Below are 18,205 nucleotides of genomic sequence, written 5' to 3'. Positions count from 1 at the left end.
CAGCAGGATCTCAGCTCTGCTGTGAAACAGACCCTCAGGAACCAATGCCCTCAAAACCGGGTGAATTTTTGGATTTGTTTTCTGCCAAATCAAAGCAGTGTGACAGCCAGGAGATGCACCAAATTGCACATCAGGCGTGCCCCTCTTCACCTCCCCACCCTCGTCCTGCAAAGAAGCTGTGGGCCAACACCACCGCAGAGACTGAGGGATCAGTCTGCCCAACGCCGCACAGCTACAGCAGAGATATGTACACTGAGCCAGTCGTGTCATTTCCCTCCACAGCCCATGAAAAGAAATGAGCCCTTTCAGCATGTGACTCATCTGACCCACTTTAGGCTCTACTGCAGGATGCGATCAAGCGCGGTGTGCGCTGACGAGCAGATCTCCCGGGGCTGTAAAGCAGCTCAGGTGACCAGCTCTGATGGCCAGACCTCCACAGCAGACACCTACATCTACTCAGATTCAGCCAACCGCTGCAGACTTACTTGGAGCTGGACTGAGCCTGTCCGTAAACCACATCCTGCTTGCAGCTCATCATGGGCTGGGCATAGACCACGTCGGGCTTGTTGCTTGAGGGGCAGGAGAGGGCCCGCGTTGGCATTTTTTTACTTGTCCTGGTAGTTCCTTGCTGGGTGCTACAGCTGCTGTAGATGCTTTGGCGGTTCAAGGTCGCCTTGTGCTCTGCCCGGCCCCCCATCTGATTCTTCCTCAGCGTGCCCCGGGGCGGTTCGCAGTAGAGGTCGGGCTCGCTGCGGCTGCTCTTGATGTTCTGCACGAAGCAGTAGTCGCTGCCAGCCCTGGCCGGGCTGCAGACAGCCTTGCTGTAGTGCTTGCTGCCCCAGCCCTCCATCTGGCTGTACGAGCTGTAGCGCCGGTTCTCCACGTCCCGCTTCAGGGTCCCGTTGTACAGCTGGGCAACGAGAGAACAGGAGACAGAAACATTAGGAAAAGGGTTGAGCGGCACATCGACATCGCCCAGCCCGCTCCCGCGTGGGTGTCACGGCTACCAAATCGCCTCTTCGGTGTTTTCATGGCCCAATGTCCAGGTTAGCCCACCCGCAGCCCTTGCAAAAGTGACAACCCCTCCCTTGAAATCTAGTGACACTTAGTGAACAGGCATCCAGGAGCCTGAAAGTAGAATTGAAAGCTCAAACCTGACTCTGGCATTGGAGAAAATGCCTCATTTCCAACATACAGCGTCTAACCCTACCCGTGATTAGAGTCACTCACATCACATCTCTTGCCCTGACGAGAACGAGACCCTATTCTGACCTTCTGGCTCTGCTTGCATTTATTTCTGATTTCCTTATGCTGTTCTTTTCCCTTTGCATCTCTAAGTTCCTTAGGAAGGGAGGAAAGGAGTGAAAAATCAGTAAGAAGGTATTGAATCTCATTGTGCCAAGAAACAAGCGGAGACAATGAGTATCTGCTTATGAGGTACAAGGTGTGTAGGATCAGCTCATATAATGGGATGTTCTGAGAACAATAAGGATTGAGATTACTAAGTCAGGCGGAAAAAAAGAGAATAAAAGACAGTAAATTAAACAACTGCAATTAATCAAATGAAGAAAGGCTTTAGCTGGTCTGCCCTCAGTTCAAAATATCTTCACCACTTCATCAAAAGCCCGCCAGATGTGCCCCAATTGCACCAGGATTCAATCCACTGTTCTTTTGCAACACTAAACCTTCTGGATGTCAACACTGGCACCTGGAAACCTTCAGGGCTGTATCCAAGTGAGAGACAAGTCACTAAGTTATGAAAGGAATACAAATAAATCTATATCCATGCTGGTTTTTTCTCTGCATTCCCCTCGGCACACTGGTAAGCAGATCTCAAAGACATACAGCAAACAGGCAAAAAAAAAAGACTAAGAATAAAACTGTCCCCCTTTGGTTTATCTCAAGAAAGATCGTCCGTGGTCCCTTGTTGAACCAAGGGGGTTTTTTTCCCTCACTGGACTTCAAGCAGCGTTACTCTGAGTTACTCTTTCTGCAAAAGCCACCCAAGGGTCCCTTGGGCTAGAAGGGAAAAGTCAACTCTGGCACCTTGTTATGTCCATGGAGGTTCAAGGCACAAGATGTGAAAAGCCTGTGCCTGGTGCAACAGTTCATGCTACTGAAAAAAATATCCTTTTTTCCTCACCTAGAAACAACATGTGACAGAGAAACCAGAATCCTCTGCAGGCTCACCCCGAGTCCCGCTGCTCTGCCCCAACTTCATCCCAGCCCTGAGCACACTCAGCATCATTCCTCTCTCCAACAGTGCAGAATTGTCATTATGCTAATTAATTAAGCCAAATATTTCCATTAACACACTGATCTTCAGGAATGCAGTGAATCCTCTCTGCCGTGTCCCACGTTGCTGCAGAAGCAATGGCTGAAAAGTCTGAGCAGGGGTGACCTGGCAGGTGTGCCAGGAGAAACCCTTCGTCCGGCTACACCAACACCCAGATTGCTCTGTCGTTTGAGCACCCGTCTGAAGTGATTTTCATAATTTCATTCTGTAGGTTTGCAGCTCAACAGGCAAAATCCTGGAAGGGGAGAAAAGGAGAGCGAATTCTCTTTGCATTTGCTCCAGAAGACAGAGAGAAAACCTGCTGGGACTGCAGTGTAGCAGGCGGCAGGTCTGATGCACGCTGCAGAGCTCCCAGGGATTTGGAAGAAGGTTTTGCATGCGATGAGAAGAGCAAAGATGAGGGACATGGGTAAATGTGATGAGTCCCAGGGGCTGCCCTGGCAGTGGGGCAAGTCACCTGAAGTTTCCAGGATGCCCGTGAACGGAGTTTCTCTCCATCCTGGTTTTGTTTTGGATGCAGAATTCCCACAGCAAAGTGACCATTCATGAAATCATAGTCTAGCCCACTGCAGGTGAGTATGTCCTTCTAAGGGTGATATCTCCCTAATTTTTAATTCATTTTCCTGGGATCAGAAGCCCTGGGAGTAGCGAGGGATGGGACAGGTCTGCACCAGGATGGGGTGGACTTTGCTGCTCGGCAGAGCAGAGCTCGCCCCAGCAGCTCCCAGCTGGAGGACAGAGCAGCAGCGCGTTAGATGTGAGCCCCGTTGTCTTTCTTTATGAGTCAGTATAAACTGGGATTATGTTGTAGGGCTGTCAGAAGCTTGGCAGAGCTGTGGAGCCCCCGGGCATTTGCTGAAACCCATTCAGCTAACCATGGCAGAGCCAGCTCGTTATTTATCTAAAGCTATTGTTTGCTCTCCGGTGTACTCGCACGGGCTCCCCGCCAGCAGAACAGGCGAGGGAAGGCGTGAGCGTGTCGGTGTTTATACATACAGAATTATCAATTCTCTATTTCCTGCTGGGTTTTATGGTGGCCTATAGCATTGTCCTCTTCCCTGCCAGCGCTGAGATGGGTGAAGCAAAGCGACCGCCTGTTTGGAAAGACGCCTTTCTGCAACACAGGGAGCCCTGAGCGGCAAGTCGGTGCAGGTCCTGGCAGGGCGGGGAAGCCTTTTGCAAACTCATGGGAAAATAGTTCCCGTGTGATGTGAAGCTCATTACTGAAGTCAGTGCATGACTTTTATTGCTGATTCTACCAGATGCTTGGCTGAGCCCATTTTAATCTCTTTCAAGTGGCACGGACCTAATTGGTATCTTAGAATTCCTCTTTGCAGCAGGAGCCTGATCCAAAGCCTCCAAATCGATGAGGAGTCTCCTGCCAGCTTCAGCGGATTTCAGACCTGCTCGCCAAATAGTCTCCCCGAATCCTTGCACAGATGGAGCTGTGCAAGCTCCCCGACCTCAGCAAAGCGCCATGTCTGTGCCTTAAGAGCAGCTTTTTCAGACAAAAACCTACGTCTCTGTATCAGATGTTCACCAGGCTACCTCAGGGACCTTCACTTCTACCACTGGCGCAAACGTGGCCAAGGGAAGGGAGATCCCCGTGTTGTCATCTCTTCGCTGGATGCAGCGATCAGGGAGATACGATGCACAGCGAGGCAGAAGGTCTCTGTTGTCTGGAGAAGTGATGACATCTCTGAAGGTGAAGATGATGCGGTTACCTAGTCTGTGGTTTATAGAGCCATCTGACAACCATCTCCTAACTTTTGCTGATGCCATTACGTGTGCAGAGCGAGCTCTGCCTGTGCAGAATAGCATCAGCGAAAGGAAATAGTCAATCTCTCACCTTCAAACCTCACAAATGAGCCAGATTTCCTAACACCCTGGATGGCATCTGCCCACTGCTAATGGGTGTTTGCATGGGAGAGGTGGGACAGGTCCACCCCTCCTCCCTTGAGTGGAGAAATACTGGAAAAGACGAGGAAGTCCCTCGAAGCCGGGTGGAGACCGAGAGCAGTGATTCCCTCTGCACTGCAAGTTCTGGAAACCATTTTAGAAGAGCACAGGCTGTCACCAAAGCATCCGAGATAGCTCAATAGGTCTCTCCTTGTGGCCAGACACCCTCACCCACCGGCAGCCCCCTGCACACGTAGGATACAGGAGGATGCTCACGTGGAGCCGGCCAACGCCGACATCCCGAATTTTAGTCTGAACTTCTCCTCCCTACTGTGAAACGAGCCTAAGTGTTGGAGGTCAAGCCTGGGGAGCCGTGCATTCATATTAAAACAAGGAGGGGAGGCACAGGGAGGAAAGGCAGTGAAGATGAGCACTGATAGCGCGCGGGTGCTCTTTTGAGGTCTGAGGGGTAAGTAGTTTCCTTCACTGACGGCAGCAAAGACCTGCCTTTAAATTAAGAAGCGTTTGTGGATCACCAGTTCTCAGCCTGCCATATGGGACCATTTTAGGAACATCAATAAGTACACCCAACAGCTGCACACAACAGGTAAATACATATTTTTAACCTCTTACTTCAACCGGAATAAAGCTCGTGCTAGAGAGAAAGCCAAAACGGCGTCACCCCCATCATTGATTACGAGTCCTTCCCTGCCTTTTTCTTCCATAAGCCCTTTCGTTTAACAGGAGGAGCCCTTCTCCTCCTCCCACTTTCCCAGACGCAGAAGCAGAGAGCCCCAGGAATCGCCCTCCCGTCTCCGCGCTGCCCTCCCAGATAACTGGGTGTTTCTGACTTCTGCATCTCAGGACGCGATCAGTTCATTACCCAGCTCTAATTTTTTTCCCTTGCAATTTGTTTGTTTCTAGAGCAGCAGACAGAGAGAAGTAAAGGACTCCGTATAAACACGTCAGGGAGCAGGTTTCTCCCAGGCTGGAGGGCAAAGCACAGGCGATGCAACATGACAGCGTCCCACCCTGAGTGATGGGTGGGGAAAACTCCTGATGCTACTTGCGAAATCCTCTCGCTGTTGCCTGCTACGCACTCCACGGCAGGGAGAAAAATTGCAAAACCAGCAAATGTATTGTTTATCTATTTCTGAAACACTCTGTCCCACCTCTCGTGGGTGCTGCCTTTCCGTACGCTTTTTCATCTGGTTCTTTACGCAGCTGAGCCTTAGGTCTTGATGGTTCAGTTTGTTCTGGCTGGGGAAGGTAATGTCCAACTTGCTGCTCCAAAGCATAAAGCCTCTTGCAAAACCTCACAGGGAGACCAAGGGCTGACCCAGCAATGACGCACGACAACTATAAATCTTTGTTTTCTTTGATAAGATTGCCCAAACCATGCTGCTTCGTAGGGTTCTTTCAAACTTGAATGTGTCATCACAGCAAATGACAAATTTTGTCCTGAAATCCTTATGGAATGAAGCATCTGCTGAGGAGGAGAGATTTTTGTCCACTGAGGCAGAGCCAGGCAGGGAGGACCAGGGAGTGTCCCTGTCTCGTGGCAATCACCTCTCATGCAGATAACGCATTTGGGAGAGAAAGCTCCGCAGCGTTCTCCCACAGAGAACATTTGTTTAAGAATCTACATACAGTCTCTAGCGCAGAGGGATCACCAAAGTGCACGGTTTTTCATTAGTGCTGTAACGGATGTGATTGCTACAGAAACCGAGCTGGCGGGCCGGCGCAGCGCTGAGCCCGAGACCCCAGCCTGAGGACAGCACTGGTGGCCCAGCTGTTATGTGCCGAGAGCCAACCCAGTGAACTGCTTCAATCGGAGCAGGGCCAGATGTACCAAATATTCCTTGGTCTGGGAATGGGGCTGCTCTCATCACAGAATCATAGAATCAGTCACAGAATCACAGAATGTTAGGGGTTGGAAGGGACCTCAAAAGATCTCAGAAACATTGCTCACCCAAGCCCCAAGCTAAGGTCAGCTCCATGTGGATGACACCCCCTAAATATTTCTACTGGTCACAGATGAAAAACAACACAATCCCCACTTCTTCAAAGACCATTTGATGACCCAGTGGTGTAATTTCAGAAACCATCCAAGAGCAACGGAATATTTGAAGTGGAGAGCTTTGGAATATGATTTCAAATCACTGTTGGCAGATCTGGGTGCTTGGGGTTTGGCCGCACGTCTCCAAAGTTGTTTGTCCTGCAGCTGGGGTGAAGAGCACACTCACTGCAACCCACAAGCCACCCATGGGACAGTGGCTTTGAGCCCACTGCTGAGCAGATCCCAGTTTTGGGGTGGTATTGAGGTGTCAAAGGTGCGGCTCATGCTGAGACTTCTCCTGCTTAGACCAAGGACAAGGAAGAAATCCTTTACAGTGAGGGTGGTGAAACACTGGAACATGTTGCCCAGAGAGGTGGAGGAAGCCTCATCCCCAAGGTCAGGTTAGACGGGGCTCTGAGCAACCTGATCTAGTTGAAGATGTCAGTGCTCACTGCAGGGCGGTTGGACTAGACGACCTTCCAAACCAAATTATTCCATTCTATGACTGCACTACTCTAGGTCCCCAGTTTAACTTACTTGCACGTCCCTCTGGTTTGTCTGTGTAGATTGTACTCAGCACTGTACCTCCTGTGGGACCTCAGGCACTGCTCAGGCCTTACACCAGCACACAGCACAGCCAGCTCCTATGGCTTTGGGAACCGGTGGCCACTCATAACTTCCATTGGTCAGTGGGGTGACAAATGTCTCTAAGGGTCTTCTGGGCTCTACAGCAACCTGGATTGAAAGATCAGCTAACACAGAGGGGTTTGCAGTCGCTGACACACCCATTACTGCATCCCACTATGGTCACTGTGGAAGTGGGACAAGGGACTTCATCCCCAAAGGCTGAGCCAACTCCTGACACATGAGCCAAGGAAACGCTGCAGCCCAGAGCAAACTTGCTGTCCTCAGAGTGCCCGCTTCTGGAGTGGTCCCACTGGTTTTGGTGTCACCTACACTGATAATGAGTAGGTACTCACACTGATGCAGTTACAGTGATGCTACAACCAAGGCACTCCATGAGAGGGATCAACAGAAGATAGCCTTTAGTGATGGATAAATCAAACATTTTCATCAGAATGTTGGCTGAGAGCTTTTCCTCATTTTCTTGCTCTAGCATTTGAACATCACTTGGTTGGGAAGGCTGGGATGAAATCTCTGAAGCAAAACGTTTGAGATTTCCAAGAAGACACCAAACAAGACAAAAGGGGGAAGTCAGGAATAATAGTTTTTAAGAGCTGTGAGTGAGACAGGATACCTCCTGGCATTTGGAGTCACCATCTAAAGCTGTGCCTTAGATTAAGGTGATCTAAGAGCAGCGTCTAAGTCGCAGGTGCTGTGGAGCAACAACACGGACATGGATTGCCTATAACACCTTTTTAACTCCAGAAGTATTAAGAGTAAGTAATTTTCCTGAGTACTATACCGGGTCATTTCCCTGCAATACCTGAATTTGCCCGTGCATCTCAAAGCACTTTGTGACTTCCCAGAAACATTCACAGCACCAGCTCCGGCTGGAAAGAAGTCCAGCAATTTTGTCTTCAAAACCAGATTTGCTTTATCTTTGTTTTCATGTCTGACAACCTTGGAATTACAAAGAGGAAGCATCTTTTAGAATGCCTACAACCCGCACAGACTTCAAATAGGCCTGCAGACAAAAGTTAAAGTTAACGTGAGGTGGAGGCTGGTCATGGGTGTATGTAAACCTTTAGTACTTTTCTGGAAGAAGCAACATGGAGGAGGTTCCTCGGTGTGGTTGGGGAGTATGATGTCTGTTAAGCTTGTTAAGCAGATTTAGGCTTGAGGTTATGTGTTCCAATGTGCCAATGGCACTTGGGACTCATCGCCCCTAACTGCAGTCATCTGCCTGTTAGATGACTGCTCCCATCCAGCTACCTGTGGAAGGAGATAGGCATCCAGAGGGGCTGATTCATCCTGACCTGACAGATCTCCAAGATAGAGGAGATGAATCACCTCCTCGTACCTCTCTCTTTGTTGGCTATGGGAGGAGTCTAGACGACTCGTTAAGACTAAATGGCTGATTTTCAGATAGACACAGTTAGGTAAGACATAGTTTGCTGTGAATCCTTCTCAAGTCCCAGTCCTTTTCTTTCTAAAGTCAACCAGGTCCTGAACACCTTTGCCAAAAAGTTCTAGAATGAAAGGCTTGTAAGACAGTTACTGAAAGACCTTCCCTCAACAGTAAATGCAGCAGGGTCCTTCAGGGAAAAGCTGTGAGCTGTGTTAGTCCGTGGAGAACCAGAGGCGACTGAACTGCTGTGGCCATGGTACCCTGTGATGTCTCGTGGAGGTCCTGAACTTCATAACCCTCTTGCTGTTCACCAGAACACCAACACTGCTGGACTGAAATCCCCAGCAGCCAGGGGCATTTCTAACTACCTAGTATTTGTCTAGGTGTTGTAGTGGTTGGGCAGAAGATCAGGAATGAACAAAATTAAACAATAATCCTCACACCAGCAACACCAGATGCAGCAGCACCTCACCAGCACGAGCATGAGCTGGAGGGGCAACTGCAGAGCTGGGGCTTAGCTTCCTCTCTCTTTAACAACAATAAAAAAACAGCTACAAACTACTGGAATGGCTGGAACAGGGCAGTTTTGCTTAGACAAAACATAACAGACTCCATTCAGGAATCGTCACGGACAAACAGCAATTTATCATGGGAATAAAGCATCACAATCATCTGATTTACGAAGCTCAGAAACTCTACTTCTGGCTCAGAATGTCCCTCAGTTGAAGATTTCTGGTAGCCACAAAAACAATCTGGGATGCATCACTGCCTGCTTATCATCCTTAGACCCTTCTGCAGGGACCCATCACTGTTTTGGTGACAGAGACAGGACACTTGACCAGATGGACCTCTGCTCTGGCCCTTCATAAGTCCCCCTTTTAGTCTTAGACCAGGTAGAAACACCTGTGTGGGATTTAACCAGCTCAGCAAAGGACATTGAAACAGTCAACAGTCTGTAAATAAAATTTTCAAAGACACGCCAGTGCTCCCAGTCCTTCCTACTGAAGATGCAGTAGGCAGTAAACCTCGTGATGCAAACCTAGCAAGTGACGTCGCTGCCTTGAAGCGAGTGTGCTACACCAAGGCCATTAAGAAAGACAACAGATAACCCTCTGCCTGTGTGCTTGAAGCCAACATAAGCACCTTCACTGGTTCAGCCCTTTGATGGTTGACAGGAGCTGCTTCACAGTCTCAGAGCTGTTGAAAGGAGCCTTTTCTTTTTCCCTGTATTCAAATTGCAGATCTGTGAGTTGCTCCTTTCTACTTTATAGCTGATGAAAACCAAGGAAGAACAGAATACAGGTGTGAGGTGGAGGGGCAACACGAGCACAAGTTGTCCCAGTAGACAACGGAGCGATTTAGAGAGGTTCCCAGTGCACCAAGTCTGTCACCAAGGACAAGACCAAGACCTCTGTGGAATGTGTACACCCAGACTGCACAAAGACAAGTGCTACTTCACCTGTGCTTTTTCTGGCAATCTCCAGTATTTTCTTCAGACATCACTATGGGAGAAGTGGACCACATCTCTCCCAAGGGTCTGCACTACCACTGAGGCTGGTGATAGCAACAGGGTTATAATGCAAATCCCCCGATCATAAACCACTCAACCACATTAACGTTGTTCATGGAGAAGTTTTGGCACATGGGAACAAAGAGAGAAACTTCCAAGTGAGCAATGGATGTGCTCCAAACTGAACTGAGTCGTAAGAGCCCGAACCCACAACTGATCCTTCAGACAGCTCCAAACTAATCCACAAACCCAGATTGAATCTTGTCCACAATAATTCCCCAGCTACATACAACATAGATATAGGGTCCTCGATCATCCCCTTCCACTGCATTGGATAATTTTCTAAGACAGCCATGGCCACGCATCACCTCTCTCGGGTGAGTTTCTGAAGTGCCATGACCTTGTACGTGAGTGCTCCTGCTAGAGATGCTTTCTAGGCAGGTAACTCAAGAGTATGCCACAGTTCCCAGATAAAAGAGCGCCTTACCGGATACCCCCAGCTGCTGTTTCCTGTCTGGGTTTTGGCGTAATAGCTGCCCCGGGAGGTCCCATAGCCATAACCATCAGCTAAACCATCGTACATGGAACCTGTAAACAGAAAAAGCATGGTCAGCAGGAGAAAACAGTCCAAGCAGGCATGTCTTCAGAGCATAGAGCCCTTTTTTCCAGTGGGTTTAGTTACTGAAGAAGAACAGAGTTAGAAACCTTAACAGGAACGTGGGAAAGACAGGGAGTTAGCTGAGCCCTGGCCATTGCAGGCAACCTGTAGATGCTCATTTCAGAAGAGCTCCTGGGAAGTCCAGCCCTCAGAACACCAGCAACAGCCTAAGGTTCTCAGCATAAAAGACCAAGTGCCATAAAATCTGCAGCGGACAAGAGCAGACAGAGTCAGAGACCAGCCAATGTCTCAGGTCTTTGCTGTATGAGAGGAAGCAGATGGTACTTTGTGCTACACATCCTGGAAAGTCAGAACCCGGAACGTGCTTCCTTTATTGTGACTTGGAGGTAAATAACTTTGCCTCTTCTCTGAAGACAAAACCTTCTCCTTTCACCAGTACTGGCTTTCCTGGTCTGAATACTTAAAATCACATCAACACAAGCAGCCTCAGCAAGGCTTACTAATTCAATAAATAGTACATAACAAACACGATGGGTAAGTGATGATCAAGTCTATTTAACAACGGGGGATCTGAAATAGTCAAACACTAAAAAAAAAATAATTGCACTGCCTTAAAGTTCCACCTCTAGCCTCTAAAAGATAACTCAGTGGATTTGTGGTTTCTTTTGCTGAAAATGTATTATGCTCTGTCATTATTTTTGGGTGAGGTATGTGAGACTAGATCTCAGATACCTTTTGTAAAGATGCAGGTATCCTCAATCAGGAGGACACCATCAGCCATTTCTACTGTTTCCCAGTGCTTTATCTGGAGTGTCTGGATCTACCCACTGCAGACTAAAAGCTCGTCCAGCTGTCCTTCCCCAACAGCCCTTGGCAGTGAAATATTTAGATCCCACCCACAAGTATTTTTCTCAATGCTACACTCATCCCTAGAAGAAAAAATGAAGCGAGTCATTCTCTTTCCACATTGGAATTGCCTTAGTCCCCTTCAGACGGTCCAAAAGAGTTTAAGGTCCTTTAAGTCTCGTTTTCAGAAGTGCTCAATAATTGTGGCATCCCAAGTCCCGTTATGAGGAAGTGCAAACCCTACACTCCAATTAACTTCCAGGGGAAGCTCTGAATGTCTAACGAAGTACAAAATCAGGACTTACCTGTCTTAAGTTATGCACCTAAACTGGTGGGTAATGTCAGAAATATCCTAATCTCTCTGATTGTTTGATAAGACTCATCTCTTAGATAAACTGGATAAGCTCGACCACAAAGGCCCTGAAGCCACTCAGGTCTTCTGCAGCCACTGATCCTTGGAATAAATCTAATTTATTGCCTTGCCTGAGGCATCCAGAACCTGTTATGATGATTTGGTTTGTGGCTAAAAATTCTTGCATTTTCTCAGGATGACAATTCCCGTAGATGCAGTATAAATAATGAGATTTGCTTTCTATTGTCAACAAGAGAGGAGCAGGATTGCACGGACGGCAGCATCTGAAGGACATCACTGAATGCAGAACAAGCAAGAGCAGAGCAGCTCCACAGCCCTGCGCTTGTGCAGAAAACCACAGGATCTCATTTCCCATAGTCTAGAGACTTGGTTGGGCTTTGTTCCCTACTAATATCTCTCCATCCCTGATTGCTTCACGTGTATTGAGTTGCACAAAACTTGCTGATAAGGCAAGGAAATGCCCATGGACACACAACTGGAGATACAATCCAGCTGTGCTGTTGGCCTTGTGCTTCCCTCCCCACCCTGGGATTCCCCAGAAACTCCAGGCTTTGGCCGTTAGTGTTGGGCTTCAGCAGAAGCAAGGCAGGGCTTGAAACGGTAACTTTGGGCCAGGTGATGCACCAGGGGACAAAGTTAATTAATCAAAATAGTTCTGAACACAAAGATAAAACATTCCCATGGTGACAGTTTCCTGGGAATTCCTTCTTACAGCCAACCTCTTGTTCTGTGCAAACATCATGCAACTGCAGGCGGGAGCACCTGGGAGCATTTTGCTGACACTGTGAGGGAGCAGTTGGAAGAGAGTTTCTGGACATGACTCATAGGTTAACCTGACCAGTCCTCCCTGGGGACCATGTTTTTCCTCTCAGGATCCATTCTCGCCCTGCACTGCACTAAAGATTTAGAGGTTGAGCAAGAAGACACCAAAAATAAGCCAGTGTAGGCACGTCTCTAATTTTCTTGTGTAAATTCACCACTACATGGCCAAATTCAAGAGACCAGGTGGCTCATGCAAGGATATGTTCTTCAGTTCTTCGCCTCCAAGAACTTGTATATAAGAGCTTACAAATATATGATTATATCTAACCTCAAACGTTCAAGGCATTTTAAAGCTGCCTTGCTGGTTGGAGAAGGTGCTTCTCCTGCCGCCACGCAACTGTGATTTATTGTTTGGAGACTTCAGTCTGAAGGCCAGGAAGATCCGGGGGATTTTAGGTGGCTAAAGAAAACGTCATCTTTGTTTAGTCCTGCAAGTTTAGACATTTCTCTGCCTGGTTCATCTTGAGAGCCAGCTTGGAGGTGTATCACCAGCCCTTGGGCAGAGGAAGGATGTTCATCTTCTCAACCACCTCAAGAGTAAAGTCCATACGAGCTGAGAATTTGTGATAAAAACCGACTAACTCTCAGAAAACAAAAAGATTTTGGTAGAGGGTGGAAATGCTCTTTCAGGGAGATGCCTCCCTGGTGCTTTTTTACTGGCTACGTCCATAGGTCTGTGTCCCATTTGTCATCACCCGAGCGGCTGTTGAGGTCTCTGAAGTGCCCACTTGGGGCACCTGGACAAACACAGAGCTGATTCAAACCACACTACTAGTAGTCAGCAACGGATGGGAAAGAGGCAGGAAAATCATGGGTGGGGAAAGCATGGGCACAGCCTCCCAGCCACTGCGCTGGAGGGCAGAAAAAAACCCTGGGGCCCCATAGGTGCCCCTCTCTCCCATCCCCAAATTGCCATTGGCCCAAAGCCTCTCCTTCAAAATGTGGTCGACCTCCAATCTTGTCCAACTTCAGCGGGACCAGTTCATGAGGGCAGAAAGCAACTCTAACTGGTAAGATTTGCAATTGGTGAGGCTTTTAGTGCCTTCAAAGGCAACTTTACACCCCTTGAAGCTAAGAGAGGGAGGACAAGGAGGAGGATGGTGCTACAAGTGCCATTTTTCAAGTACAAGTGTGAAAGACTTCAGCCGGACACATGAAGCTACCAGAAAGGGTTGAGGAAAGGGATGCACATTAATAAATATTAATCTGTGGCAGGGAAAGGCAAGACAAGAACCAGTCACTGGTAGTGCAGGCTAGACAAGTTAAATAATAAACTATGCACGGCTTTAAAACAATAAGGATGATTAAACATAGGAAAAACGTAGTAAGAGAAGAGGGCCTGTGGGAGGCACAAAGAGAAGCCTGGATGCCTCCTAGGAGTGTCAGTGAAATCCCAGAAGCTGAGGTTCTTGCAGGAATGACAAAACTTCATTTCTGCCTTCTGGCCTGTGAGCTAAAAGCTTCTGGTGTGGGTTGTTGTTTTTTTTTCTATACCAATAATCTAAGTTTTGTGGAAGAGTGGATGGTTTTCACTCATTCTTAGTTACAGAAGCCTTCAAAAGATTAACTATCCCCAAAATCTCCTCTTCACATCAGAGTAATGACCCTCATTAGAGCTGGGTGGGATTTTGATCCCCTTGCAGCCACAGCCAGCATAGCAATCCTCTAAATCGCAGCTCAGCCACGAGACAGTTGGATGCGACACTCCTGGGTTGGGTTCCCTCAGACCTTTGCTCCTCACTGTGCCCTGCCAGCCGGTGACGAGTCACTGGCAAAACTTTTCTTTAGCCAGAGGACGTTGCAGACCAGCGCTGTTGGCTACAAGGAGCTGGTTCGGCTTGGCCTGGCCTTTTCTTTTGCTGTGCCACCCAAATTCATTTTTCCCTGGAAATCTGCGTTACTCACAAATCCAAAGGGAACCGTCCAGTTGGTTATACCCATGGTGAGACGGGCAGATATGCCCTAGGGCAGACCCCAGAGACCCAAAGCCCAAGGAGAGCGGATTCCAGAGACCTAGAGCTCTGCAGCCACCTTGGAAACACCCGCAGGCGCTGTGCGGAGAAAAAAGCCCCACTGTGGGCACAGGATTATGCTGCTCCCAGCTGGTTTCTGCTCACTGCCCTACCCCAGTACACACCAGTTTGAGCCCAGGTGGATCACCTTGCCCTGCTGCGACACCAGATCCTCAGAGAGGGACCACAACACCTTGATCTGCTGGACTCCAATTGACCAACTAATTTTATGTGTCCATCCATTAGCAGGATATTGAGGGGATGTCTGTTGACCCTCTAAAGAAACTCCAGTCATGGAATACCCCACCCCTGCTACGTGCAGGAGGGGTCCATGTCCGTGCTCCCTGTCCTACACACACAAGCTCACACGTTTCTGAAGCTGGGGGAACCACAGATCAAAATGCAGCAGCAGACGGCTGGACCCGGACCAACACCTAACCAGACACACAGAGGCAGCTGTCTGGGTGCAGAAGGAACAAAGCACTCGAACGTTTATCCAGAGGCTTTGTGAGTTCCCCGACCTGAGCTGTCTTTGAGGAACATCGCTGAGGGACCGTGGGGGGATGCAGGGAGATGTTGGAGGAGCATTTGAACAGGCACATTCGCACCCGACAGGCTCAGGCAATGTGTTTGTAGGAAATATTTGGGCTTCTTGTTAGCTCAGCTAATCTTTGGACAAACAGCAGTAAAAACCAATACTTGAAAGTTTAGCCTGACCCACAGAACACCCTGAGAACAAATGGCAGCTTCTTCCCCTTACGAGATTCCACCCAGAAATGCTCTGAGAGAGTGAATCAGCCATTGAGACCTTCGTGCTGGCCAGCCTCCCCGTGGTGGGAGTGGGACGGCCTCGGCCCCAAGTTTGGAGGCAGCTCCTGGGAGCTGGATGTGACTCAGCTTCCCTGGGACACAGAAACCAGAGCTGCAATTCCACATTTCCACGCAAATCCCATTCCCAGGCACTTCCAAAAATGTCTGGAGGAGGGGTTTAGCTTCAGCCTGTCAAGCAGAGAGCTTGAGAATTTGCTTGCTTTCTTTTTTTTTTTCCTCCCAGAGGTTTCACCTGGGCTCCTCTCCCAGCAAAATAACACCCCTCTGTCTCCCCTGCCTCTTTATTCATGGGCAGCAGTGGGAGACATCTCTCTGCCCACTTCTCCTTGGAATACCCTCCGCTGGGAAAGGAGGCTGCCAGTGCCCCAGTCCCCAGCCAGAGCCTCTCATCTTATCCTGGTTTCTATCTTATTTTGTCTTGTCTGGCACCATAACACCTTAAGAAACAAACCCTCCTGAGGTAGGAGATTTGCAGAAGAAAGCATTCTTTGCCCTGTCCTCCCTCCACCACTTAGTGTCTATGTCCACAAAAGCACAAAAACGAGGGAAAGCAGAGGTTTAGCGCTGGGTCACCACACACATGCCATCCACTATGAAGCTGCTCCGTTCCCTCCCTCACAGCAATTACAACACGTACAGCCAGGATGGCTTTGACAAGAGCATCACCTCCACCCTTCACAGACTGCTGCCACCCAGCTTCTCTTGGTAAAGCAGCCCAAAATATGTCTGGACCGTGACACCTCACCAGTGCTGACCTCAGCCTCACGATCCGCCTTGGAAAAGCTTCCAGGCAAGCCATAGTGCCTAAAAGAGGTGGCAGAGACTGGCCTGGCTCACCCAGCTCTCCGGCAAACATCCTGCTCACTCTGGACGGACGGACGTGGCCGAACAGCTCCGTCCCAGCCCCGGATCCCCTTCTTCCCCAAAGCCTCAGCCAGGGCACTGAGCTCACTGCGGCTGCTGGCAAAAGCACCCTGGAAAGTCAGGAGGTTTTGCACAAACCTTCGGGGTTTGCAGCTCCCAGCTGGCGAAAGCTGAGGTTTACCTCCAAATGCGCTTTCTCCAGCCAAAAGAACAGTGAAAACCATTTGCCTAGCCTCGACCCAAAGAGGAAGGTATTCCAGCAGGAAACGTGGCACCAGGACGCAGCTGATAGCTTGCTTTCTACTGCACAGCTTCAGTGCGTGGAGGTGGGATCAGCTGCCTGGCCCCTTTCTACCCATCTGCAAAACGGAGGGGGCTGTGCAGCATCCCCCCTGCACCAGTGCCGGGCACCGCGCTGAGGAAGGGACATCTCTCCTCCTACCTCCTCTCCTTCCTAACACTCAGGCTGGGGTGCCCCAGAAGCTCCCAAACTTCTCAGCCTGCAGATGGGAGACACGTTGGGATCTTCAGAGGCGAATCCCCAGCTCAAGTTTGTCCCTGGGCATGGGCATTGCTGCCTGCTCTCCACGCACTGCGATGCTCAGGAGACAGCTGAGCCCCAGCTCCCAGCCCCACAGCTCGGTGGGAGAGCCACACTGTTGGCTTTGGCCATCCACAGGAGGGGACAGAGTTAGTGGAGGATTCCAACCATGGGGACACTCGTAGAGGAAATATTTAGGCAGCCACTCCAGCTTTAGAGCCAGGGAACAAATGGTTAATGGCACCACACCGAAATGTCTGGGTGCCTCGGGGACGAGGAACATGGAAGCGTTCCAGGGAGATCACTCCACTGGGAAGGGAGTCGATGCATCCAGCTCCACATCTTGTCCTAACTCCTCCATCCAGTGAGGAAGACCTCGGCATCCCCTGCCCAGGGTCACCCAAGAGAGATGCAAACCAGTCTGTCCCCCCCAGATAAAAAGCACCCCATAGCACCTGCTCTGTCCCCAGAAGGGACCCCCTTGCTGTCCGGAGCGTGGTGGCATTTTACCTCGGTTGGAGTGGCCCACGCTGGACGACACAGACGACTTTTGCTTCTGCCGCTTCACCGTCATCATCACTTGCTCTTGAACCCGTTGTTTTCCCGTGCCCTTAGTTTTCAGCTTGTGGTCCGAGGGCAGAGCCAGAGTGGAGCTGGCCTGGTCTTGGAAGCACTCATACGCCAACGCTGTTTTCAGCGGAGAGTGAAGCATGGCTGCACGCAGACCCTGGGGCTGGGGGGGAGAGGGGGCTGCACTTCACCTGACCGCGCACGACACAAGGCAACAGCAAACGCGTCTTGTGCTGGGGTTAATCTCCCGAACCCCTCCTTGCCATACGTCCCCCAGCCGAGGGTGTCTCAGGGCTCCTGCTCCCAGCTCAGGTCCCCGGCGTGTGAGCAGGCACACCCTCTGCCAGACTGGATATACAGCCCTGCCTGCACACACCCACGCGCTCCCCGTCGCGGCTCGCTCGCGGCTCCCTCCTGCCCTTGCCCCAAATCTGCCTGCCTCGGCCTTTGCCGAAAAGGGACGGGTCGAGGGGAGTGGGCAAGGCTGGGAGGCGTGAGGGTTGGGGATGGACATGGCCGTCCCCTTCACTGTGGAGGACTCACGGGTGAAGATTTGTGAGTCCGGGTAGGGAACCGGTGCTATTCGGCAGCCGGAGGGCTGGAGGATCTCCCACACAGCCTGCTCATCTTGTATTTTATTATTTCCCTTAGTCTAAACTGGATCAAAAAGTTGTCTTGGTGCCAAGAGCCCGGGGACGCCACTGCTAGCAGGAGGCAGCGCTGCACAGGTCCCAGGAGCATCGCTCCTACCCAGGGGTCCAGCCTCCGTCCTGCCAAGATGTTCCTGGGTCAAGATGTCCAGCTCCCCATGAGCAAAAAACTTCCTCTGCGCTCACAGGTTGCAAAACCACCACACTGAGCCCGGGACTGCAGGGTCACACCTACAGGAGGGGTCTTGGAGGGTCCTGCCGACCTCACGGTGCTGCTGTGT

The 18,205-nt window shown here is 50.0% G+C and overlaps 1 protein-coding gene across 1 annotated transcript in view; it reads right to left on the bottom strand.

Annotated features, from left to right (window-relative positions):
* The window catches only part of PKP1 (plakophilin 1), a 42,042-nt gene extending 24,626 nt beyond the window's left edge, over positions 1-17,416 (bottom strand). Inside the window, exons 1-3 of the mRNA XM_009866643.1 lie at positions 17,215-17,416; positions 10,284-10,384; positions 486-910 (exon numbers count right to left, since the gene is read on the bottom strand). Coding sequence (XP_009864945.1) covers positions 486-910; positions 10,284-10,384; positions 17,215-17,416 — 728 coding nt within the window. The remainder of the gene's footprint in view (positions 1-485; positions 911-10,283; positions 10,385-17,214) is intronic.
* Positions 17,417-18,205: the final 789 nt, after the last annotated feature.

Source organism: Apaloderma vittatum, unplaced genomic scaffold (genome assembly GCF_000703405.1).
Source record: "Apaloderma vittatum isolate BGI_N311 unplaced genomic scaffold, ASM70340v1 scaffold11483, whole genome shotgun sequence".
NCBI classification, from domain to species: domain Eukaryota; kingdom Metazoa; phylum Chordata; class Aves; order Trogoniformes; family Trogonidae; genus Apaloderma; species Apaloderma vittatum.
The sequence above is the reverse complement of the archived record's forward strand: the minus strand, read 5'-3'. Positions and strand labels throughout refer to the sequence as shown.